At 47.9% G+C, this 25,973-nt stretch overlaps 1 protein-coding gene across 1 annotated transcript in view; it reads right to left on the bottom strand.

The window, feature by feature from the left end:
* Positions 1-24,724, bottom strand: part of LOC119945793 — a 39,254-nt gene extending 14,530 nt beyond the window's left edge. Inside the window, 10 exon segments of the mRNA XM_038766977.1 lie at positions 11,088-11,272; positions 12,098-12,206; positions 13,837-13,942; positions 14,053-14,337; positions 15,833-16,096; positions 17,031-17,084; positions 17,554-17,755; positions 17,757-17,854; positions 23,926-24,300; positions 24,660-24,724. Coding sequence (XP_038622905.1) covers positions 11,088-11,272; positions 12,098-12,206; positions 13,837-13,942; positions 14,053-14,337; positions 15,833-16,096; positions 17,031-17,084; positions 17,554-17,755; positions 17,757-17,854; positions 23,926-24,300; positions 24,660-24,693 — 1,712 coding nt within the window. The 5' untranslated portion in view covers positions 24,694-24,724.
* Positions 24,725-25,973: the final 1,249 nt, after the last annotated feature.

The following is a 25,973-nucleotide window of genomic DNA, read 5'->3' as shown; positions in this document are numbered from 1 at the left end:
CCCAAGGAAGTTGTGGGCAGGACTGACTTCAGACGTTTGGCCCCCTGTGACAGGAAACCCCCCCATCACCACCACCACCCCTGTGTCACTTGCGGGCATCCTGCCACAGTCACACAACGGCATCATACACCAGTCTGCCTGGGTTCCTCCACGTCCCCAAACCGCTTGTGTTTCTAATAATAATAATAATAATAATAGTATTTATTAAGCACTTACTATGTGCAAAGCACTGTTCTAAGCGCTCGGGAGAATACAAGATGTTCAGGTTGCCCCAGGGGGGGCTCATGGTCTTCAATTAATCAATCGTATTTGTTGAGCTCTTACTGTGTGCAGAGCACTGTACTAAGGGCTTCATCCCCATTTTACAGATGAGGTAACTGAGGCGCAGAGAAGTTACGTGACTTGCCCAAAGTCACACAGCTGACAATTGGCGGAGCCGGTATTTGAACCCATGACCTCCGACTCCAAAGCCCGTGCTCTTTTCCACTGAGCCACGCTGCTTAATAAATGCGTCCCAAGCCGGTCACTCAGTCGGTCAGTCGTGTTTATTGAGCGCTTACAGTGTGCAGAGCACTATACTTAGCGATTGGGAGAGGGCAAAACAACAATAAATGGACACATTGCCTGCCCGCAACGAGCTTACAGTGTAGAGGGGGAGGCCGACATTAATATCAGTCAGTAAATTACAGCTGTGGACCTAAGTGCCGTGGGGCTGGGATGGCGGATGAATAACGAGAGCGGGTTAAGGTGACGCAGATGAGAGTGGGAGAAAAGGAAAGGCGGGCTTAACAGGGAAGACCTCTTGGAGGAGGTGTGCCTTAATAAGGCTTTGAAGCGGGGGAGAGTATTCATCTGTTGGATCCAGCCCTTAGAACAGTGCTTTGCACATAGTAAGCGCTCATTATTTTATTATTATTATATGAGGAGGGAGGACGTTTCAGGCCAGGGGCAGGGTGTAGGCGAGGATCGGCCGCAAGATAGAAAACCCTCTAAGCGCCGTTACCATGTGGGTGGAGGGAAGCTGGACACATTCAGATTTTCCGTGCCTCCTTTGATGGCGCAGTCTCCCTTGTAGCAGTCTGGTTAGGATTCTGGTAGCTAATAATCTGTCTAATAATAACAATATTGCTATTATTTGTTAAGCACTTACGATATGCCAAGTACTGTACTAAGCGCTAGGTTAGATACCAGATCACCAGGTCAGACACAGCCCCTGTCCCACATGGAAAACTCGTTAAGGGCGGGTAACATGCCTTCCGACTCTGTTGTATTGTACTTTCCCAATACCTTGGCACAGTGCTCTGCACGTAGTAAGTGCTCAATAAATACCATAAATCAATTGATTGATAGGAAAGGCCTGAAACCTGTGGGCAGAGAAGGTAACTCAGAAAGATTTGGAAACCTGGATTCTAGCTCTGAAATTGGGACAGGATGGGGAGAGGTTGTTATTTTGTGCTCTTTTTACCCTGCACTGATGCAACCTTAAGTGTGTTTGATTCTGATGGTTTGTGATTTTACTTAACCGAGCACGCTTTCTTTAGTTTTAGTTAAATGTTGTTTTTTCTTCTCTAAAAGAGGAAAAGCCCATACGACTTGTATTCTGGAAACTGGGAAATAGACGATTTCGAAAGGGTTTATGATTCAGAAAAACCCTCCAATTTTGTATTTGTCCCATGGCCTAATAGGGGAAACCCCAAATAACGATGATAATAATAATGAAACTACTACTACCCTCACTGCTCATTATTATTCTAGTATTTAAGCTTTAGGGTAGTTACAATATTTTGGGGTGGTGATTTTTACATCGTCATCTTGGGGTCCTCTAGCTGGAAAAGCTTCCTGAAGGAGAGTAGAATTTGGGAATCTTAGACTCTCAGTAAACACGGTAAACTGGGTTAGAGGGAAATAGCGTGGCCTACTGCATAGACCACGGGCTTAGGAGTCAGAAGGGCCTGGGTTCTAATCCCCACTCCGCCACTTGCCTGCTGTGTGACCTTGGGCAAATCACTTCACTTCTCTAGGCCTCAGTTCCCTCAGCTGGATAATGGGGATTAAGACTGCGAGCCCCACGTGGGACAACTCGACTACCTTGTAGAACAGTGCTTGGCACAAAGTGCGTAACAAATACCATATTTTTTTTTTCCTCTGGGCCTCAGTTCCCTCAGCTGGAAAATGGGGATTAAGACTGTTAGCCCCACACGGGGACATGGACACCGTCCAGCCTGATTAGTTCGTATCTACCCCAGTGCTTAGTGCCTACCACTTAATAAGCACTTAATAAATACCATAAAAACAATTTTTGTGGCTGCAAGTGGGGACAGACTTTGTTTATACAGTGTCAGTCATGCCATACCTTCCCTAGTGAGGTCTTCCAGATTCTGTGTCTGAGAATCAGTCAATGGTAGGTAGGTATGAGCGCTTACTAATATGCAGAGCGCTGTACTAAGTGCTTGGGAGAGTACAATACAGCAGAATTAGCAGACAAGTTCCCTGCCCATAACGAGCCTACAGTCTGAGAAGCGTTGGAGTTCATAAATCCCACCATCCCCCAGATTCCCATTAATTTAGTCGGACTCCCCTCTGGCATTGTGGCTGGACCTGAAATTTAACTTGGGAAGTGGTGTGGCCTAGTTGGCAAAGCATGGGCTTGGGAGTCAGAAGGACCCAGGTTCTAATCCTGGCTCTGCCACTTCTCTGCTGTGTGACCTTGGGCAAGTCACTTCACTTCTCTGGGCCTCAGTTCCCTCATCTGTAAAATGGGGATTAAAACCAAGAGCCCCATAATGGACATGTTGTGTCCAACTAATTAGTTTGTGTCTACCCCGCGATTTGTATAGTGCCTGGCATAGAAGCACTTAATAAATACCATTAAAATAAAGGCCCCCCACCTTTGGATCTCACTGTGGTCAGGGAATATGTCTATGACCGTTTTTAAGTCAGAGATCTCTCTCCCCTGTGGGCTCTGAGCTGCATGGAACTCTTCCCTTTGGGGCTAATAATAATAATGATAATTGTGGTATTTGTTAAGCACTTACTAGGTACCAGGCACTGTGCTAAGTGCTGAAGTGGATATAAGCCAGTCAGGTTGGACATAGTCCCTGTCCCATTTGGGGCCCACAGTCTCAATCCTCATTTTACAGATGAAACAGGCTCAGAGAAATGACTTGCCCGCAGTCACACCGCAGACAAGTGGCAGACTTGGATTAGAACCCATGACCTTCTGCTTCCCAGACCTGTGCTCTATCCACTATGCCATAATAATATAATAATAATGATGGCATTTATTAAGCGCTTACTATGTGCAAAGTGCTTACTATGTCCCTTTTAGACTGTGAGCCCACTGTTGGGTAGGGACTGTCTCTATATGTTGCCAACTTGTACTTCCCAAGCGCTTAGTACAGTGCTCTGCACACAGTGAGCGCTCAATAAATACGATTGGTGATGATGATGATGATGATGATGCGAAGCACTGTTCTAAGCGATGGGGAGGATACAAGGTGATCAGGTTGTCCCACGGGAGGCTCACAGTCTTAACCCCCATTTTACAGATGAGGTAACTGAGGCCCAGAGAAGTGAAGCGACTTGCCCGAAGTTACACAGCTGACAATTGGTGGAGCCGGAATTTGAACCCATGACCTCTGACTCCAAAACCCGTGCTCTTTCCACTGAGCCATGCTGCCATGCCACGCTTCCCACCAGGAAGAGTGGCGGTCTGTCAGATGCGAAAGGGTGGGGGAGTTCTGGGCCAGGGAGCAGAAGTGGCAGCGGGATGTGGGCCGGAGACCCTCCCGACAACCTCAGACCTCTTTGACATCCCACCCTCCTCCAACTTCCCCATGGCTATCTCCTCTGGGGTCCCCTTCAGCTGGGGAGGACAGGGGCCTCCTCACTAGAGAAGCAGCGTGTCTCAGTGGAAAGAGCACGGGCTTTGGAGTCAGAGGTCATGGGTTCAAATCCCGGCTCCACCAACTGTCAGCTGTGTGACCTTGGACAAGTCACTTAACTTCTCTGTGTCTCAGTTACCTCATCTGTAAAATGGAGATTAAAAGTGTGAGCCCCACATGGGACACCCTGATTACCCTGTATCTACCCCAGCGCTTAGAACAGTGCTTGGCACATAGTAAGTGCTTAACAAATACCAACATCATCATTATTATTATTATCATTAATAATTCCCTTCAAGGCCCTACTGAGAGCTCACCTCTTCCAGAAGGCCTTCCCAGACTGAGCCCCCTCCTTCTTCTCCCCCTCGTCCCCCTCTCCATCCCCCCCACCTTACCTCCTTCCCTTCCCCACAGCACCTGTATATGTGTATATATGCTTGTACATATTTATTACTCTATTTATTTATTTATTTTACTTGTACATATCTCTTCTATTTATTTTATTTTGTTAGTATGTTTGGTTTTGTTCTCTGTCTCCCCCATCTAGACTGTGAGCCCACTGTTGGGTAGGGACTGTCTCTATATGTTGCCAACTTGTACTTCCCAAGCGCTTAGTACAGTGCTCTGCACACAGTAAGCACTCAATAAATATGATTGATTGATTGATTGATCGATCATTAATTGTTTTGTTTTGTTGTCTGTCTTCCCCTTCTAGACTGTGAGCCCATTGTTGGGTAGGGACTGTCTCTATATGTTGCCAATTTGTACCTTCCAAGTGCTTAGTCCAGTGCTCTGCACACACTAAGTGCTCAATAAATACGATTGAATGAATGCATGATTGACTGACTGACACTACCACCAGCCTGCTGGAGGAAATGGCTGGGCTAAGACTGAGCCGGGTAGAACTGAAGTGGAAATCTGAGCTTCAATCACTTCTAGAAGTGACAGAAGAAATGATTTCCGCCCGTCAGATGTGGAATTAGGAAAACCACGAAAAAATCTTGCCAAAGAGTTGGGCTGCCCAAGCAACGTGACTTAGTGGCAAGAGCCGGGGCTTGGGGGTCAGAGGTTGTGGATTCTAATCCCAACTCCGCCACTTGTCAGCTAGGTGACTTTGGACAAGTCACTTCTCTGGGCCTCAGTTCCCTCATCTGTCAAATGGGGATGAAGACTGTGAGCCCCACGGGGGGACAACCTGATCACCTTGTATCTAGCCCAGCGCTTAGAACAGTACTTGGCACATAGAGAAGCAGTGTGGCTCAGTGGAAAAAGCCCGGGCTTTGGAGTCAAAGGTCATGGGTTCAAATCCCGGCTCCACCAATTGTCAGCTGTGTGACTTTGGGCAAATCACTTCATTCATTCAATCGTATTTATTGAGCGCTTACTGTGTGCACAGCACTGTACTAAGCGCTTGGGAAGTCCAAGTTGGCAACATACAGAGACGGTCCCTATCCAACAGTGGGCTCACAGTCTAGAACACTGCTCTGTGCCTCAGTTCCCTCATCTGTGAAATGGGGATGAAGACTGTGAACCTCCCGTGGGACAACCTGATCACCTTGTAACCTCCCCAGCGCTTAAAACAGTGCTTGGCACATAGTGAGCGCTTAACAAATACCAACATTATTATCGTAAGCACTTCTAGACTGTGAGCCCACTGTTGGGTAGGGACCGTCTCTATATGTTGCCAACTTGGACTTTCCATTCCCAAGCGCTTAGTACAGTGCTCTGCACACAGTAAGCGCTCAATAAATACGATTGATTGATTGATTGATTGATTGACAAATACCATCATTACTATTATGGAACGACGGGGGCGGGCTCTGCTGCCACCTGCTGGCCACTGTTAAAACCACCACCCCAGGGGGCAGAGTGGAAACAAATTAAACAATTACAAAGAACAAAGCATCTGGTCTCCTAATCTAGGGAAGCAGTGTGACCTAATGGGTCAGCAGGGGCCTTGGGAGTCAGAGGATCTGAGTTCATTCATTCATTCATTCATTCATTCATTCATTCAGTCGTATTAATTATTATTATTATTAATAATAATAATGATAGCATTTATTAAGCGCCTACTATGTGCAAAGCACTGTTCTAAGCACTGGGGAGGTTACAAGGTAATCAGGTTGTCCCACGCGGGGCTCACAGTCTTCATCCCCATTTTACAGATGAGGTAACTGAGGCACAGAGAAGTTAAGTGACTTGCCCAAAGTCACACAGCTGACAATTTGGCAGAGCCGGGATTTTAAACCCATGACCTCTGACTCCAAAGCCCGTGCTCTTTTCCACTGAGCCACGCTGAGCACTTACTGTGGGCAGAGCACTGGACCAAGCGTTCGGAAAGTACAAATCGGCACCATATACAGTCCCTACCCAACAACGGGCTCCCAGTCTAGAAGGGGGAGACCGACAACAAAACCAAACAAGTAGACAGGAGTCAATACTAATCTATCTGCTGGGTGACCTTGGGCAAATCACTTTGCTGGGCCTCAGTTACCTCATCCTTAGAATGGAGATTAAGTGAGTGTTGGAGAGGGACTCTGTACATCCCGATTTGCTTGTATCCACCCCAGCGCTTAGTACAGTGCCTGGCTTGTAGTAAGTACTTAACAAATACCACCATTTTTAATATGTGTGACTGGGAATGTGTCCCACCTGATTAGCTTGTATCTCCCCCCGAACTTAGAAGAGCATAATAAGTGCTTAACAAATACCATCATTCATCATTCTTAAGGGAGCATGTTCTGAAAATTAAGGTAATAATAATAATGGCATTTATTAAGCGCTTACTATGTGCAAAGCACTGTTCTAAGCTCTGGGGAGTTTACAAGGTGATGAGGTTGTCCCACGGGGGGCTCACAGTCTTCATCCCCATTTTCCAGATGAGGTAACTGAGGCACGGAGAAGTTAAGTGACTTGCCCAAAGTCACACAGCCGACAGTTGGCAGAGCCTGGATTTGAACCCATGACCTCGGACTCTAAAGCCCGTGCTGTTTTCACTAAGCCATGCTGATTCTCAGTTAAAGAGATCTAGAGGATGTAGTTCTCACTCGCTTTGGGCTTGAAGGTCAGAAGAAGGTCCAGAGAAAGGAATGGGCTGGCCAGAGCCATGGGAAAACCTGGAGCCTAATAATAATAATAATAATAATAATAATAATAATAATAATAATAATGTGTGGTTGGACACACATAGAGCTCGCAGTCTTAATACCCTTTTTTTCAGATGAGTTACTGAGGCCCAGAGAAGTGAAGTGACTTGCTCAAGATCATACAGCAGACAAGTGGTGGAGTCGGATTCAAACCCAGGTCCTTCAGACTTCCAGGCCCGTGCCCAGGGCCTTGGGCAAGTCACTTGCCTAACTTGACTAGCTTGTATCTACCGCAGTGCTTAGTAGAGTGCCTGGCACATAGTAAGCATTTAACAATTACCATTAAAAAACAAAAATGGTCACGAAGCAGACAAATGGCTGAGCCGGGATTAGAACCCAGGTCCTTCTGCCCCCCAGGCCGATTTCAGCCTCAGTTCAGGAACCCTTAATCGCTCCAGCATCCTGTGCCTCTCTCCAGGGAGCCAACTCCCCAGCTGTATTTCTGACTGGTATGTCAATCTGTAGATTTAAATCCGTGGATTTGTCAGGTCTCCCTGTTCCTCCATCAGCATGGCTCAGTGGAAAGAGCCCGGGCTTGGGAGTCAGAGGTCATGGGTTCCAATCCCGGCTCCGCCACTTGTTTGCTGTGTGACCCCGGGCAAGTCACTTAACTTCTCTGTGCCTCAGTGACCTCATCTGTAAAATGGGGATTAAGACTGTGAGCCCCACGTGGGACAACCTGACAACCTTGTATCTAACCTTAGCGCTTAGAACAGTGCTTGGCATATAGTAAGCGTTTAACAAATACCATCATTATTATTATCGACTGTGATCTCTGGTAGGGTAGAGATGGTGGTCACTCCCAGGAGACCTCTGCTCCCAGGATCAATCAATCATACTTACTAAGCACTTACTACATGCAGCGTGCTGTAGTAAGCGCTTGGGAGGGTGCACCACAGCAATATAACGGACACATTCCCTGCCCACAATAAGCTTACAGTCTAGACAGGTAGACAGACATGAATATAAATAAATTGCGGTTATGAACATAAATACGCCGGGGTTGGGGGGTGAATAGTGGGAGCAAGTCAGGGCCACCGCAGAAGGGAGTGGGGAAAGAGGAAATGAGGACTTAGGGAGATCAGAAAACCCAGCCCGGGGCTCTGGTTTTTGAGTGAGTTGGTGCCCCCACCTCATAGATGCAAGGGGAGACTTGTCAAATCAATCAGTCAGTCAATCAATTGTATTTATTATTCATTCAATCGTATTTATTGAGTGCTTGCTGTGTGCAGAGCACTGTACTACGCGCTTGGGAGGGTACAGTACAACAGTGAACAGACACCTTCCTTGCCCACTTTTAGCTTACAGTTTAGAGGGCTACTATCATCTCTACGCTGATGACACCCAAATCTACATCTCTGCCCCTGCTCTCTCTCCCTCCCTTCAGGCTCGTATCTCCTCCTGCCTTCAAGACCTTTCCATCTAGATGTCTGTCCACCATCTAAAACTCAATATGTCCAAGACTGAACTCCTTATCTTCCCTCCCAAACCCTGCCCTCTCCCTGACTTTCCCATCACTGTTGATGGTACTACCATCCTTCCCGTCTCACAAGCCCGCAACCTTGGTGTCATCCTCGACTCTGCTCTCTCATTCACCCCTCACATCCAATCCGTCACCAAAACCTGCCGGTCTCACCTCCACAACATCGCCAAGATCTGCCCTTTGGACATCCAAACCGCTACCCTGCTGGTTCAATCTCTCATCCTATCCCGACTGGATTACTGCATCAGCCTCCTCTCTGACCTCCCATCCTCCTGACTCTCCCCACTTCAATCTATACTTCAAGCTGCTGCCCGGATTATCTTTGTGCAGAAACGCTCTGGGCATGTTACTCCCCTCCTCAAAAATCTCCAATGGCTACCAATCAACCTATGCATCAGGCAAAAACTCCTCACTCTCGGCTTCAAGGCTGTCCATCACCTCGCCCCCTCCTACCTCACCTCTCTTCTTTCCTTCTCCAGCCCAGCCCGCACCCTCCGCTCCTCTGCTGCTAACCTCCTCACTGTGCCTTGTTCTTGTCTGTCCCGTGGTCGACCCCCGGCCCACATCCTCCCCCTGGCCTGGAATGCCCTTCCTCCGCACATCCACCAAGGTAGCTCTCTTCCTCCCTTCAAAGCCCTACTGAGAGCTTACCTCCTCCAGGATGCCTTCCCAGACTGAGCCCCCTCCTTGTTCTCCCCCTGCCCTACCTCCTTCCCCTCCCCACCTGTACGTATGTTTGTACAGATTTATTACTCTATTTATTTTACTTGTACATATTTACTCTTCTATTTATTTTATGTTGTTAATATGTGTTGTTCTGCTGTCTATCTCCCCCTTCTAGACTGTGAGCCCGCTATTGGGTACGGACCGTCTCTACGTGTTACCAACTTGTACTTCCCAAGCGCTTAGTACAGTGCTCTGCACACAGTAAGCGCTCAATAAATACGATTGAATGAATGGAGGAGGCAAAATGGACATCACTACAAATAAATAAAATGCAGATATGGACATAAGTGCTGTGGGGTGGGGAGGGGGAATGAATGAGAGGAGCAAGTCAAGAAGATGCAGAAGGGAATGGGGGGAGTGGAAGACTTAGTCAGTAAAGGCGTCTTGGGGGAGATGTGCCTTCAATAAGGCTTTGAAGGTGGGGAGAGTAATTATCTGTCAGATTTGAGGAGGGAGGGTGTTCCAGGCCAGAGGCAGGATGTGGGCGAGGGGTCAGTGATGAGATAGGTGAGATGGAGGCACAGTGAGAAGGTTAGCACTAGAGGAGTGAAGTATGCGGGCTGGGTTGTAGAAGGAGAGAAGCGAGGTGAGGTAGGAGAAGGCAAGGTGGTAAAGTGCTTTAAAGTCAATGGTGAGGAATTTTTGTTTGGCGCAGAAGTGGATGGGCAATCACTGGAGTTTTCTGAAGAGTGGGGTGTCATGTTTGCACGTTTTTGTAGAAAAATGATCCGGGCAGGAGAGAGAAGTACGGACTGGTGTAGGGGGAGAGGCATGCTTACTGTGTGCAGGGCACTGTACTAAGAGCGTGGGAGAGTACAATATAACAAAGTAGGTAGACACATTCCCTGACCTGGAGTTTACAATCTAGAGAGGGAGACAGACATTAACATACACATATAAATTACAGATATTGACTTAAATGCCGTGGGGCTGAGGGAGGTGGTGAATAAAGCGAGCAGATCATGGTGATGCAGAAGGGAGATGGAAAAAAGGAGATGAGGGTTTAGTCAGGAAAGGCCCCTTGGAGAAGATGTGCCTTCAGTAAGGCTTTGAAGATGGAGAGAGTCATTGTCTGTGGGATGTGAAGAGGGAGGGCGATCCAGGCCAGAGGCAGGATGTGGGTGAGAGGTCGACGGCAAAACAGATAATAATAACAATAATAACGGCATTTATTAAGCGCTTACTATGTGCAAAGCACTGTTCTAAGCACTGGTGAGGTTACAGGGCCATCTGGTTGTCCCACAGGGGGATCACAGTTTTAATCCCCATTTTACAGATGAAGTAACTGAGGCACAGAGAAGTTAAGTGACTTGTCCAAAGTCACACCGCTGACAGTTGGCAGAGCTGGGATTTGAACCCATGACCTCAGACTCCAGAGCCCAGGCTCTTTCCTGCTTCTCTGAGATGGAGGTACAGTGAGGGGGTTGGCATTAGAGGGGTGGAGTGTGCAGACTGGGTTGTAGTAGGAGAGCAGCGAGGCGAGGTAGGAGAGGGAAGGTGATTGAGTGCTTTCAAGCTGATGGTAAGGAGTCTCTGGTTGATAAGGAGGTGGATGGGTAACCACAGGAGGTTCTTGAGGAGTGGGGAAAGATGGACTGAGGAATCAGGGGTGAACCTTTAGACAGTCGTGCCCAGTTGTGAGATCAGGGCAGAGGGCAGAGGGTCCCTGGGTTCTGGGATCGTACCCACCATCCCTGCCACCAGGCAGGAAAAAAAATGCCATCTCATTTTCATTCTTTATTTTCTCGAATCAAAGTCCCCCTTCAGCCCCCCTCTCCTCCCCTCATTCAAGCCTTAGTCCAGGAGACCGTCGGGTCGAGAGGCCGGGATGCGGTCCCCAGACCCACTTATCTGAATTTGATCTCAGAGTATTCAGTGTTTGGCTCCCTGGAGGCCTGGGTCTCTCTGGGCTTCAGCCCTAGGAAGGTGAGGGAGGCGTAATGGAGCTCTTCCATCCTGGCTTCATCGCTGAAAAGGTCTGCTGAAGAAGCAAAGTCCATTGGGCTGCCCGGCTCTGCTTCCCAGGGTTGATCCTGGTTTGGGGGAGACAAGGCATGACAATAATAATTGGGGAATTTCATAATAATAATTGTGGTATTTGTTAAGCACTTACTGTGTGCCGGGCACTGTACTAAGCACTGGGGTGGATACAAACAAATCGGGTTGGACACAGTCTCTGTCCCACATGGGCCTCACAGGCTGAATCCCCATTTTCCAGATGAGGTAAATGAGGCCCAGAGAAGTGAAGTGACCTGCCGAAAGTCACATAGCAGACAAGTGGCGGAGCTGGGATTAGAACCCACAACCTTTGGCTCCCAGGCGTGTGCTCTATCCATTACGCATGCTGCTTGCTTACTATAAGCCAAGGACTGAACTAAGCACTGGGGTAGATACAAGATCGTCAGGTGTCACATGGGGCTCATAATCTAAATCGGAGGGATAACAGAGATTGAATCCCCATTTTGCTGATGAGGGAACTGAGGCTCAGAGAAGGGAAGTGAGTTGCCCAAGGTCACCCAGCAGGTAAGTGGCAGAGCCAAGACCTCTGACTACAAGGCTCTGTCTCTTTCCCCTAGGCCATTCATTCATTCAGTCAATTGTATTTATTGAGCGCTTACTGTGTGCAGAGCACTGGTCAGAGCAGAATGCCTACATTTTGGGCCTGGGGGGGCAAAGGTCAGAGGTCAGAGTGGAGGGGGGTGAGGTCAGAGTGGGCTTTGGGGCTTGGGGACGGGGGAAAACACTGGGGGATGTCGGGAGCGCAGAGCTGGAAGACAGGATGTTTGAGCCTGAGGGATGGAGGGGAATTGGCAGGGGCAAGGCTGGATTCGGGGGCCCAAACACCTGGTTTCACTCACGGATGGCGCACTCTTAGAGGGCAGGTCAGCACAGTCAACCTTGGTGACACCTTGGGACTTTGTGACCCCTGACCCTGTAGCTTCTTTTTTCTTCCTTAGAATCTTCACTCTGAGGACAAATGATACCACATTCTGTTTCACACTCAGATCCTGCCTCTCCCCTGGAAGGGTTGTTAACATTATTATTATTATTATTATTATTATATTTGTAAAGCACTTACTAGGTGTCAAGTACTGTTCTCAGTGCTGGGGCAGATACATGTTAATCAGGTCAGACACAGTCCCTGTCCCACACAGGGCTCACAGTCTAAACAGGATGGGGAAGAGACATTGAATCTCCATTTTACCGTTGAGGAAATTGAGACTCAGAGAAGTGAAGTGATTTGCCCAGGGCAACATAGCAGGCAGCTGAGAAAGCCGGGATCAGAACTCAGGTCTTCTGACTCTCAGTTCCATGCTAATCTTCCCACTGTACCTCGGTCTCCTCTATCTTTCTCGCCTGTCCCGCCATCGACCCCCGGCCCACATCATCCCCCGGGCCTGGAATGCCCTCCCTCTGCCCATCCGCCAAGCTAGCTCTCTTCCTCCCTTCAAGGCCCTGCTGAGAGCTCACCTCCTCCAGGAGGCCTTCCCAGACTGAGCCCCTTCCTTCCTCTCCCCCTCGTCCCCCTCTCCATCCCCCCCATCTTACCTCCTTCCCTTCCCCACAGCACCTGTATATATGTTTGTACATATTTATTACTCTATTTATTTATTTTACTTGTACATATCTCTTCTATTTATTTTATTTTGTTAGTATGTTTGGTTTTGTTCTCTGTCTCCCCCTTTTAGACTGTGAGCCCACTGTTGGGTAGGGACTGTCTCTATATGTTGCCAATTTGTACTTCCCAAGCGCTTAGTACAGTGCTCTGCACATAGTAAGCGCTCAATAAATACGATTGATGATGATGATGATGATGATCTTTCTGCCGACCTCTAACCCACGTCCTGCCTCTGGCCTGGAACGCCCTCCCTCCTCAAATCTGACAGACAACGAATCTCACCCCTTTCAAAGCCTTATTGAAGACCCATCTTCTCCAAGGCCTTCCCTGCCTAAGTCCTCCTTTCCTCTTCTCCCACTCCCTTCTACGTCTTCTTGGCTTGCTCCCTTTATTCATTCTCCCTCCCCGCCCCACAGCACTTATGTCCATATCTGTATTTTATTTATTTCTATTAATGTCTCCCCCACCAGACTGTTAGCTCATTGTAGGCAGGGAAGGTGTTTGTTTAATGTTATATGGTCCTCTCCCAAGCACTTGGTACACTGCTGTGCGCACAGTAAGCACACAATAAATTTTATTTTGTTGGTATGTTTGGTTCTGTTCTCTGTCTCCCCCTTTTAGACTGTGAGCCCACTGTTGGGTAGGGACTGTCTCTATGTGTTGCCAACTTGTACTTCCCAAGCGCTTAGTACAGTGCTCTGCACATAGTAAGCGCTCAATAAATACGATTGATTGATTGATTGATTGAATAAATATGATTGAATGAATGAATGAATGGTTGGTGATGGAGGCCTGAAGTAGAGACAGAAGTGGTGGGAAGAGAAGAGGGAGCCCCAACTGAGAGGCAGGGAATGAGGAGCGACCAGTCAGTAAATCATATTGGGAGGGTACAAATCAACAATAAACAGACACATTCCCGGCTCAGAGCAAGCTTGCAGTGTCCCCTGGCCCCAACACTCCCTTGAAGCTGAGACTCACATGAGGAGAATGAGGCAGAGGGAGAGCAGGGTCATGACACCCGCCCCTCCGATGGCAGCCAGGGTCACCCCGTTGGCGAAGGGATTGGTGATTAGAGGCTTCGGATCTGAAGGACAAGAGGAGATTCCGTGTCCGCCTCCGTCCCCCAAAGCCAGGCTCCACATGCCCCACATCCCTCCCTCCCCATCCCACCCCTCTCCGGTCCCCAGGCCTCACCTGACACCAGCAGGATGGTGAGGCCGTGCGTCCCGTGGGGGTTGGTGCCCTCACAGAGCAGGTGGAAGCCAGGCTCCAGAACTCCCCTCAGGCTCAGGGTGCTGTTGACCCAGGGGCCAGACCCCCTGGAAGTCACCAGGGGGTCCCTGCCACTGCTGTTCTCAGACACGGGCTGCCCACCTACCCACCAGCGCAGGGTGGGAGGTGGGTTGGCCAGGATGGCGCAGCTGCAGTGCAGACCCTCCTCATCCCGGGAGCAGGAGGAATTGACCAGCCGGGGAGGGACTGTCCAAAGAAGAGACAGGAGTCAGCGGGCACCACTGTCCTCGTTTTCTTTTTCTGTGCTATTTGTTAATCAATCAATCAATCAATCGTATTTATTGAGCGCTTACTATGTGCAGAGTACTGTACTAAGCGCTTGGGAAGTACAAATTGGCAACACATAGAGACAGTCCCTACCCAACAGTGGGCTCACAGTCTAAAAGGGGGAGACAGAGAACAGAACCAAACATATCAACAAAATAAAATAAAAAGGATAGAAATGTACAAGTAAAATAAATAAATAAATAGAGTAATAAATATGTACAACCATATATACATATATACAGGTGCTGTGGGGAAGGGAAGGAGGTAAGATTGGGGATGGAGAGGGGGATGAGGGGGAGAGGAAGGAAGGGGCTCAGTCTGGGAAGGCCTCCTTAAGCGCTTAGTATGTGCCAGACATTGTCCTAAGCACTGGGGGAGATACAAGATCATCAACAGTGTGGCCTAGTGGATTGTACTTCCCAAGCGCTTAGTACAGTGCTCTGCACACAGTAAGCGCTCAATAAATATGATTGATTGATTGATTGATTGATTGAGCCCGGGCCCAGGAGTCAGAAGGACCTGGGTTCTAGTCTTGGGTCCGCCACTCGTCTGCTGTGTGACCTTGTGCAAGTCACTTCACTCCTCGGGGCCTCGGTTCCTTCATCTGTAAAATGGGGATTAAGACTGTGAGCCCCGTGTGTGACAGGGACTGTGGCCGACCTGATTAGCTTGTATCTACCCCAGTGCTTAGAACAGTTCTTGACACATAGTAAGTGCTTAGCAAATATCATCAGTATTATTGTTGTTATTATTATTATTAGGTTAGATATTTGCCCCACCCACACCTCCACGGCCCTTATATGTACATATACATTATATTATGTACATATCTTACATATATATATGGTACATAAGTATATATATTATATTATGCTTAGAACAGTGCTTTGCACATAGTAAGCGCTTAATAAACGCCAGTATTATTATTATTATATGCATTACTACATTACTTATTTATTCCTATTAATGTCTATCTCCTCCTCTAGACTGTAAACTTGTTGTGGGCAGGGAACATATCTGCTAATTCTCTTGTGTTATACTCTCCCAAAGACCGTGAGCCCTATGTGGGACAGGAACTGTGTCCAACCAGATTAGCTTGTATCTACGCCAGCGCTTAGAACAGGGCTTGACACATAGTAAGCACTTAACAAATACCATCATAATTAGTAGTACGGTGCTCTGTCAATACGACTAATACGTGGCGCTCACAGTTTTAATTCCCATTTTACAGATGAGGGAACTGAGGAACAGAGAAGTTAAGTGACTCACCCAAGGCCACCCAACAGAGAAGTGGCAGAGCCAGGATTAGAAGCCAGGTCCTTCGGTCTCCCAAGCCTGGGCTCTGTCAACTAGGCTGTGCAGCTTTTCCAAGAAACCAGGGCTTCTTCCCTAGGTCTTTCCTCACACTACTCACAATGCACAGAGAGGTGCAGGGAAATCCACCGAGATCCCAGTGGATGCTGAGCCTGGCAGGTGTATTTTCCTCCGTCTCGTACCCCGATGCGGGGCAGGTCCAGCTTCGAAACCCCGGGGTCCGGGGACGGAGAGAGGCCGAGACCGAGGCCCTCGTGGCTCCAGCTGAGGGTGGCCGGAGGGTTGCTGTCAGCGGCACAGGCCAGACGAAGGTGCTCACCCTCCAAGACCGTCAGAGACGAGGCATTTCCTGAGGAACTGAGGGCTGAAGAGGGGAAAGAGAAAGACGGGGAGCAAGCAGACCCAGAATCCGGGGCTTGTGACTGGAGGACACCCTACCTTCCTGACACCTTGAAGCCCCATAGGAGGAGCAGAAGCTTCATCTCTCCATTTTTTTTTACAGGTATTTGTTAAGCGCTTACTGTGTGCCAGGCACTGAACTAAGCACTGGAGTAGATCTTAAACTACACAGTCCCTGTCCCACATACGGGGCTCACAATCTTCCTCTCCCTATTACAGATGAAGTAACTGAGGCGCGGAGGAGTAAAAGTGACTTGCTCACTGTGTGTCAGGAATTGAATTTCGTGCTGCGGTAGATGAGGTAACTGAGGCCCAGAGAATAGAAGTGGCTCGCCCAAGGTCACACAGCTGAATTGGCAGAGCCGGGATTTGAACCCATGACCTCTGACTCCTGGGCTCTTTCCACTGAGCCACGCTGCTGCCCATAGTAAGAGCTTAACAAATACCATGGAAAGAAAACATAGTAAGTGCTTAACAAATACCAGGGAAAAGAAACATAGTAAGTGCTTAAGAAATAACATTTTTAAAAAAACAACACCTCCTCAATCAGTGCAATTTATTGAGCACTTACTATGTGCAAAGCACTGTTGCCGAATGGTACTTTCCAAGCGCTTAGTACAGTGCTCTGCACACAGTAAGCGCTAAATAAATCCAGTTAAATGAATAAATCTTAAACTACATGGTCCCTGTCTCCCATGGGACTCACAATCTTAATCTCCCTTTTGCAGACGAGGTAACTGAGGCGCAGAGAAGCGAAATGACTTGCCTAAGGTCACGCAACGGACAAGTGGTGGAGCCGGGATAAGAACTCAGGTCCTTCTGACTCTCAGGCCTGTGCTCTACCCACTAGGCCATGCTGTTTCTCTTCCTGCTCCCTCCCTCTCCCTCCTCAGGCTTACCGATATCTGATCTGTTCATCCGATGAACCGTGAAGGTCAGATTCTCTGGGGCGTCTGGAACAGAAACAAAGCCGGCAATGTCTGTCTCCCCCTCTACACTGTAAGCTCGTGTCTGCAGGGAACGTGTCTGCTAATTCTGTTGTATTGTACTCTCCCAAGAGCTTAGTAAATGCTCTGCACATAGGAAGGGCTCAATAAATACCAATGATTTGTTGATTGATTGCTCAAAGAGACAAAGGGGACACTCCAGGGTGGGGGTTGCCAGTTGGACCCGCACATCCCACACATTGGTGACCCTGCAACCCCTGAAGGAAGACATCTGGTTTTGAAGCCCCCCGCCATCCCGTTCAGGACCCAAGTGTCCCTAGTGTCCCCTCACCCCCAGCAGCCCCTAGATCCAATCCCTAATTCCCTCCAAGGACCCAGGAGTTCCGTCTCTCCATCCTGCCTATCCCCTAACCTTGGGTTCAACCCAAGGGTCCTGCTCCGCAGTCTTCTCCACCCCATTAGTCCCTGAGCTCACAGGACACGTTGAGCCGGACGGTACTCTGTGTGGACACACCGGCCCCAGGGAAGGTCACGTGACAGGTGAGGTTGGCTCCATGGTCCTGAGGCCCCAGAGTGAGAGGGAGAACGGAGAAGAAGGGGGGTCCCAGGCTTGAGCTCCAGTGTGGGCTTCTTGCGGGGGAGAAGACCGGCGCTGTCCAGAAGAAGGTGGGGGGGGGTGGCCTGCTCGCAGGCCCAGGAAGCTGTACAGTTCAGGATGACCGATCGCCCGGACTCCAGAATCGCTGGAAGGTGAATCTCTGGCTCCTGTGTCAGGGCTGGGAGAGGAGACAGAAGTGTGGCCCAGGTCTGCCAAGGAGAGGAAGCCTCCTGCCTAGCCCTTTCATTTCACTCAGACGTCCCTCATGTTCCATTTCCCCTTTCCAGTCTTCTCCTTCTTCTTCCTCTTCTTCTTCTTCTCCTCCTCCTCCTCCTCAGTGGTACTTATTAAGCACTTGCTATATGCCAAGCACCGTTGTAAGCACTGAGTAGGTACAAGTTAATCATGTTGGACACTGTCCCTGTCCCACATGGGACTCACATGCTTGTCCTCATTTTACAGATGAGGTAACTGTGGCACAGAGAAGTTAAGTGACTTTCCCAAGGTCACACAGCAGACAAGTGGAGGAGCCGGGATCAGAACCCAGGTCCTTTTGGCTCTCAGGCCCATGCTCTAGCCTCCTCCAGGTTTGGCTCTCTTTCCCCATCCCTGGGCACAGACCACCCTGAGCCATTGCTGGGTCAGAGATGATGGGTCGGGGCTCAGAAACAGTAGACAAGGAGCAGCACAGCCTTATGGCTAGAGCCCGGACCTGGGAATTGGAGAACGTGGGTTTTGATCCCGCCTCTGCCACTTGTCTGCTGTATGACCTTGGGCAAGTCACTTCTCTGGACCTCAGTTCCCTCATCTGCGAAAAAGGGATTAAATACTACTCCCTCCTACTTACAGGGACCGTGTCCAACCAGATTATCTTGTCTCTACCTTAACACTTAGTACACTGCTTGGCACATAGGAAGCACTCAGCAAGTGCAATATCAATCAGTGGTATTTACTGAGCACTTACTCTATGCAGAGCACTGTTCCTTATACTTGGGAGAGTATAATACAATAGAATTGGGGAGCCCGTTGTTGGGTAGGGATTGTCTCTATGCCAAATTCTACTTTCCAAGCAGTTAGTACAGTGCTCTGCATACAGCTCTGTGAATGAATGAACTGAATGAATTGATAGACACATTCTCTGCCCATAGCAAGCTTACAGTCTAGAGGGAGCTATTTGTTAAACACTTAACTATGTGCCAGGCACTGTATTAAGCACTGGGGTAGATATAATAATAATAATAATAATAATAATAATAATAATGATATTTGTTAAGTTAATCAGATATGTTAGGTTGGACACAGTCCCTGTCCCATGTAGGGCTCATTCTTAAATCTCATTTTGCATATGAGGAAATTGAGGCCCAGAGAAGTGAAGAGATTTGCCCAAGGTCACACAGCAGGCAAGTGACAGAACCAGATTTAGAACCCAGGTCTTTCTGTCCCCTGGGCCACAATACTTAAAGTCTAATTGATGGATTTCTGTTCAAACGTGACCACCTGAGGGGTCCGAACAGGGAACTGGAAAGCCAATTGGCTAAAAGTGAAACCGTCTCTCTCTTCCCCTCCATGCCTGGTGTTAATAATAATAATAACAACAATAATATTGGTACTTTTTAAGCACTTACTATGTGCCAAGTACTGTTCCAAGCGCTGAGGTAGATCCAAGTTAATCAGGTTGGATATAGTCCATGACCCTCATGGGACTCACACTTTTAATCCATATTTTGCAGATGAGGTAACTGAGTCCCAGAGAAGTCAATGCTCTCAGGCAACTCCATCAGCGAGGGCAGGAGAAGCCTCTGGAATTTCAGGGGGGCAATTTAAAGTCTGAAACATTCATTTGATTTTTTATGGTATTTTTTAAATGCTTACTAAGTGGCAGGGTCAATATAAGATATTAAGAGTGGATGCAGTCCCTGTCCCTCATGGAGTTCTCAGTCTAAGAGGGAGTAGGATTTGATCCCCATTCTACACATGAGGAAACTGAGGTACAGAGAAGTGAAATGACTTGTCCAAGGTCACACAGCAGACAAATGAAAAAGCTGGGTTTAGAGCCCAGGTCCTGTGAATCCCAGGCCCGGGCTTTTTCCACTAGGCCAAGCTGCAAATTGATTGAATTTGGGTTCCTCCTCATAATTTGCAATTCTGGTTGTGTCAAGTCTGGCTCAGGTTCTCCACTGATTGTCTCGACTCCTCCAAGCAAGTCCAGGAAGGACAACCGGTGAGGGTACTAAAATATTCCAGACACCCCTCTGCTGATGCCCAAACTGAACTCATGTTATGTCAGGGCTCCCTGACTAAGCCCTCCTTTCCTCTTCTCCCACTCCCTTCTGCATCCCCCTGACTTGCTCCCTTTATTCATCCTGCCTCCTAACCCCACAGCACTAATGTCCATATCTGTCATTTATAATAATAATAATAATGGCATCTATTAAGTGCTTACTATGTGAAAAGCACTGTTCTAAGTGCTGGGGAGGTTACAAGGTGATCAGGTTGTCCCACGGGGGGCTCAGTCTTAATCGCCATTTTACAGATGAGGTAACTGAGGCCCAGAGAAGTTAAGTGACTTGCCCAAAGTCACACAGCTGACAGTTGGCGGAGCCGGGATTTGAACCTATGACCTCTGACTCCAAAGCCCGGGCTCTTTCCACTGAGCCATGCTGCTTTATTTCCACTAATGTGTGTCTCCCCCTATAGACTGTAAGCTCGTTGTGGGCAGGAAATGTGTTGGTTATATTGCTATATTGTACTCTCCCAAGCACTTAGTACAGTGCTCTGCACACAGTAAGCACTCAATAAATAATAATAATAATAATTATGGCATTTATTAAGCACTTACTCTGTGCTGGGCACTGTACTAAGCTCTGGGATATGATTGACTGGCCGACTGGCTGACTGATAACCACAGGAAGGGTCCTTGTGGAAGTTTGCAGATTCTCCATAGATAATAATGATAATAATAACAATAATAATAGTATTCGGTTAGTTCTTACTATGTGGCAAACACTGTATTAGGCACTGGGGTAGACACAAGAAAATCAAGTCCCACATGGGGCTCGCAGTCAAAAATATTCATCTGCTCATTCGATTGTATTTACTGAGCACTTACTATGTGCAAAGCACTGTACTAAACACTTGGGAGAGTACAACAATAAACAGACACATTCCCTGCCCACAACGAGCCCACAGTCTAGTAGTCTTGAGTCTACTCAAGTGGGAGGGAGAACAGGCAATGAATCACCAAGACGAATAAAGGGAGCAGAAGAGAGTGGAAGAAAAGGATAAGAGGGCTTAGTCAGAGAGATTTATTGGAAGAAATGTGCCTTCAGTAGGACTTTGAAAATGGAGAGAGTAATTGTCTGTCAGCTATTGAAGAGGGAAGACGTTTCAGGCCAGAGACAGGACCTGGGTGAGAGGTTGGTGGCAAGATAGAAGGTACAATGAGAAGGTTGGCATTAGAAGAGCAAAGTATGCAGGCTGGGTTGGAGTAGAAGAGAGGCAAGGTGAGGAAGGAGGGGGCAAGGTGATTTAAAGCCGATGGTGAGGAGTTTCTGTTTATATGGAGGTGGAAGGGCAATGACTGGAGGTTCTTGAGGAGTGGGGAAACATGGACTGAATGTTTTTGTAGAAAAATGATCTGGACAGCAGAGTGAAGTATGGACTAAAGTGGGGAGAGACAGGAGGCAGGGAGGTTAGCAAAGAGGCATCAAGGTGGGATAGGATAAGCACTTAGATTAACATGGTAGCCGTTTGGATGGAGAGGAGAGAATGGATTTTAGTGATGTTGTGGAGGTCAAACCAACAGGATTTAGTGACAGATTGAATATGTGGCCTGAAAGAGAAAGGAACTTGGGGATTCGTCTACTTAGGCTGTGAGCTCCGAGCGGGACAGGGACTGTGCCTGACCTAATTAATTTGTATCTACCACAGTGCTTAGAACAATGTTTCATACATAGAAGGCACTTAACAAATATCATAAAAAAGGGCCAGGGGGCAAGGAAGGCCATAAAACACCCGGGAGCAGGAAGCAAGGAGCAGGGAGCCAGGAACTGACCAGAGTGTCCATCTTGAGAAGCAGCATGGCTCAGTGGAAAGAGCTCTGGAGTCGGAGATCATGGGTTCAAATCCCGGCTCCGCCAATTGTCAGCTGTGACTTTGAGCAAGTCACTTAACTTCTCTGTGCCTCAGTTATCTCATCTGTAAAATGGGGATTAAGACTGTGAGCCCCCCCGTGGGACAACCTGATCACCTTGTAACCTCCCTAGCACTTAGAACAGTGCTTTGCACATAGTAAGCGCTTAATAAATGTCATCATTTATATATGCCACTTATGTTGACAACTTGTACTTCCCAAGCGCTTAGTACAGTGCTCTGCATACAGTAAGCGCTCAATAAATATGATTGATTGATCATTATTATTATTATCTTGGAAAGGCTGAGGCTCAGAGACCGTTAAGTATCTTAGAAAGACAAGGGAATCTGGATTCTAGCTCAAGGAGTGGGGCAGAATCAGGGAGAGGTTTTCAATTTGTGACCCAAGTTGGTTTTTCGGTGTTTTGGACCTCATACCAGTGCAACCACGTCAACTTCTCTAGCTGTTTCTCTGTTTCCTTATAACATGAGAAAGCCTGCGTGCCTTGTGTTCTAGACCCCCATATCCAAACTGGAACCCCACTTCTGAAGGAGGGATTAGGGTTCTGAAAACCCCTTCAAGTACAATTTTATCAAGCCTAGGGTAGAGCAGGGACAGAGAGAAGCAGCGTGACCTAATGGATATGTGTTGTTTTGTTGTCTGTTTCCCCCTCCTAGACTGTGAGCCCGCTACTGAGTAGGGACTGTCTCTATATGTTAGCAACTTGTACTTCCCAAGCGCTTAGTACAGTGCTCTGCACACAGTAAGAGCTCAATAAATACGATTGAATGAATGAATAGAGCACGGCCCTGGGAGTCAGAGGACCTGGGTTCTAATCCCGGCTCTTCCACTTGTCCTCTATTGACGTTGGGCAAGTTACTTCACTTGTGTGGGCCTCAGCAACTCATCTGGAAAAGGGGTATTAAGTCTGTGATCCCCAGGTGGGACATGGGCTGTGTCCAACCTGATTCGCTTGTATCTACCCCAGTGTTACCTAATACAATCCCTGGCACATAGTAAGTGCTTAACATATTCCATTTAAAAAAAAAGTTAGAGTGGAAATCTGTGTGCTCCCCAAGCCTTCTGGGGGCTAGAACTAACAAGAACAACAATAATAATAATAATTGTCGTATTTTTTAAGTGCTTACTATGTGCCAAGCATTGTAGTTGGTTTTTCAGTGCTAGGGTAGATACAAGATAATTAGGTCCCATGTGGAGCTCACAGTCTAAGCAGGAGGGAGAACAGTTATTGAATCCCCATTTTGCATATGAGGGAACTAAAGCACAGGGAAATGAAGTGATTTCCCCAATGTCACACAGCAGGTCAATGTCAATTGAGAAGCAGTGTGGTCTAGTGGATAGAGCATGGGCCTGGGATTCAGAATAAGATTCAGAAGGACCTGGGTTTTAATCCCAGCTCTGCCCCTTGTCTGCTGCATGATCTTGGCCAAGTTACTTCACTTCTCTGTGCCTCAGTTACCTCATCTGTGAAGTGGGGATTAATACTCCTGGCCCCATGTAGGACATGGACCATATCCAACCTGATTAGCTTGTATCTCCTTCAGTGCTTAGTACAGTGCCTGGCACATCTTGGAGTGCTCTAGCTGGGAAACGTTCCCACAGGAATAATAATAATAATGATGATAGTACTTGTTAAGCACTTACTAGGTGTCAAGCACTGCTCTAAGTGCTGGAATAAGTACAGCTAATCTGGTTGGATAGAGTCCATGTCCCAAATGGGACTCACACTTGAAATCCCCATTTTACAGATGGGGTAAATGAGGCAGAGAGAAGTGAAGTGATTTGCCCAAGGTCACCCAGCAGACAAGTGGCGGATCCAGGATTAGAACCCTGGTCCCTCTAATTCCCATTCACTAGGCCATGAATGTGTAAGGCTTGAGATTGCAATAGATTTACTTGTAGGGAGGAATTTCCTGGCTGTGGGAAGTTGTAGGGAACCTCAGCACAACATAGGTCAGCCCCCTTGGGGGTAGGGCTGGGGAGGTAGAGGTGTCAGACTAAGAACCCCCAAATGCAGAAGAGCTTCTAGGAATACTATCCCTTATGGACTAGCTGGGGGCAGCCCTTGTTCCCTCCTGTGAATCTAAACACCTTACCTGTCACCGTTACATTGACAGAATGCTCTTTGTACAGGTATCTCAGATGAGCTTTTTCCACTCTGAACATAAACCTCCCGTTGTCCCAAACGTTGGCGTCGCTGATGTGCAGGGAACATTCGTCCCTCTGGAGGTCCCCGATGAGGTGGAATCGGTCCCGGCTTCTCCACTGCTTGTTCCAGTCGTGTCTATTGCTGGCCACGAGTTCCTTCTTACTTTTGTCCCCTTTCTGGTACCAGTAACCGTAGGCAGTGTGGTTATTCTTGAAGTTCTCGGGGTAGATGAAGGTGCAGGGAATGGAGACGCAGAGTCCCTCTTGCACCGTCACTGACTCCGGAACCCTTAGTGCGAACTCCGGAGTCCGGGAAAGGGACCCTGTGGGGAAAACAAAAATAAACAAACGGTCCCCGCCACCCCCACCCTCAGCCCTTCTGGAGGGCCTTCTCAGACTCAAGACACTCTCTCTCCCTTTCTCTTCCCATCACAACCCTCCTGTCCTCTTCTTCCTCCCCTTAACCCCTTCTCTCTCTCCCTCACTTTCTCTCTCCCTCTCTGCCCTTCTCTGTCTTTCTCTTTCTCTCCCTCTCTTTCCTCTCTCTCTCCCTTTTTCTTTCTTTCTCCCTGTCTCCCTCTCCCTCCCATCCCCCCCGCTTTCTCTTTCTCTTTCTGTCTCCCCCGCTCCCCATTTCTCCCTCCTGGCTTCTTCCTCCCCCTAACCCCTTAGCCCTACTTACGACCCCAAAACAAAGTCAGAAGTAGAAGCAGCATCTCCAAGAAGGGAAGGGAGGGAAAGAGCGATAAGGAGTGTTCCACGATGAGGCCCCCCGGACAGATCTCCAATTTCTTCTCCCAGCTCTGACTCCCTCACTCGGGGAGGGGAGAAGCTGGGGAGGAAGGGGAAGTTACAACAGAAACCCAGATGCCGGTTACCCATAGGACATTAATTAGTATATAATAATGATGGTATTTATGAGACAGTTGTTTGTTTTAATGGTATTTGTTAAGCAGCTCACTAGGTGCCAGGCACTGAGCTAAGCGCTGGAGTAGGTACAAGCTAATCAGGTTGAACACAGCACATGTCCCACTTGGGGCTCACAGTCTTAATCCCCTTCTTGCAGATGAAGGAACTGAGGCCCAGAGGAGTTAAGTGGCTCACCCAATGTCACCCGGCAGACAGTTGGCAGAGCTGGGATTAGAATCCAGGTCTTTCTGAATCCCAGGTCCATGGTCTACCCACTAGGAAATGCTTCTGATTGGTGGTTCTCAGCCTTTCTTTAACGAGTCCTATCTTGCTCTCACTCTTCAGACCACACTCTGGACTGGGTTTCAGGAAAGTTCTCTTCTCAGGTTGAGGAGCCATACAGTAGCCAGGGAAATTTAGAGCGGGGAGACCCGCCAAAGCTCAGGGGTGAAGGAGTGCCCAGATTAGAGGAAAGCTTACTGAATTTGGGACATTTTTGGGTGCCATGAGTTTAGAGGAAAGAGGAGGAAGAGGAAGTGAAACCTCAGACAGAGCAGTGCTGACCCTTATCAAAACTGCTGCAATAGAGCTGATATTTCCTCTCTCTTATTTGTTTCCTTCATGGGTTTTATTAACCATTTGAAAAGTAGCTTGGTCTAATGTGAGCCCCCTGTGGGACAACCTGATCACCTTGTAACCTCCCCAGCGCTTAGAACAGTGCTTTGCACATAGTAAGCGCTTAATAAATGCCATCATTATTTATTACTTATTAATGGAAAGAGCCCGGGCCTGGGAATCAGAGGACCTGGATTCTAATCCCGGCTCTGCCACTTGTCTGCTGTGTTACCCTGGGAGAATCACTTAATTTTGCTAGGCCTCAGTTTCTTCTACTATAAAATAGGGTTTAAATACCTGTTCTTACTCCTACTTAGACATTTGGGACAGGGATTTTGTCAAACTTAATTAACTTGTACATACCCCAGCACTTAGAACAGTGTTTGACATGTAGTAAGCATTTAACAAATACCATTTTAAAAAAGTGCTTACTATGTGTCATGCACTATTGATTTGATTGATTGATTGATTT

Source organism: Tachyglossus aculeatus, chromosome 26 (assembly GCF_015852505.1).
Source record: "Tachyglossus aculeatus isolate mTacAcu1 chromosome 26, mTacAcu1.pri, whole genome shotgun sequence".
NCBI classification, from domain to species: Eukaryota; Metazoa; Chordata; class Mammalia; order Monotremata; family Tachyglossidae; genus Tachyglossus; species Tachyglossus aculeatus.
The sequence above is the reverse complement of the archived record's forward strand: the minus strand, read 5'-3'. Positions and strand labels throughout refer to the sequence as shown.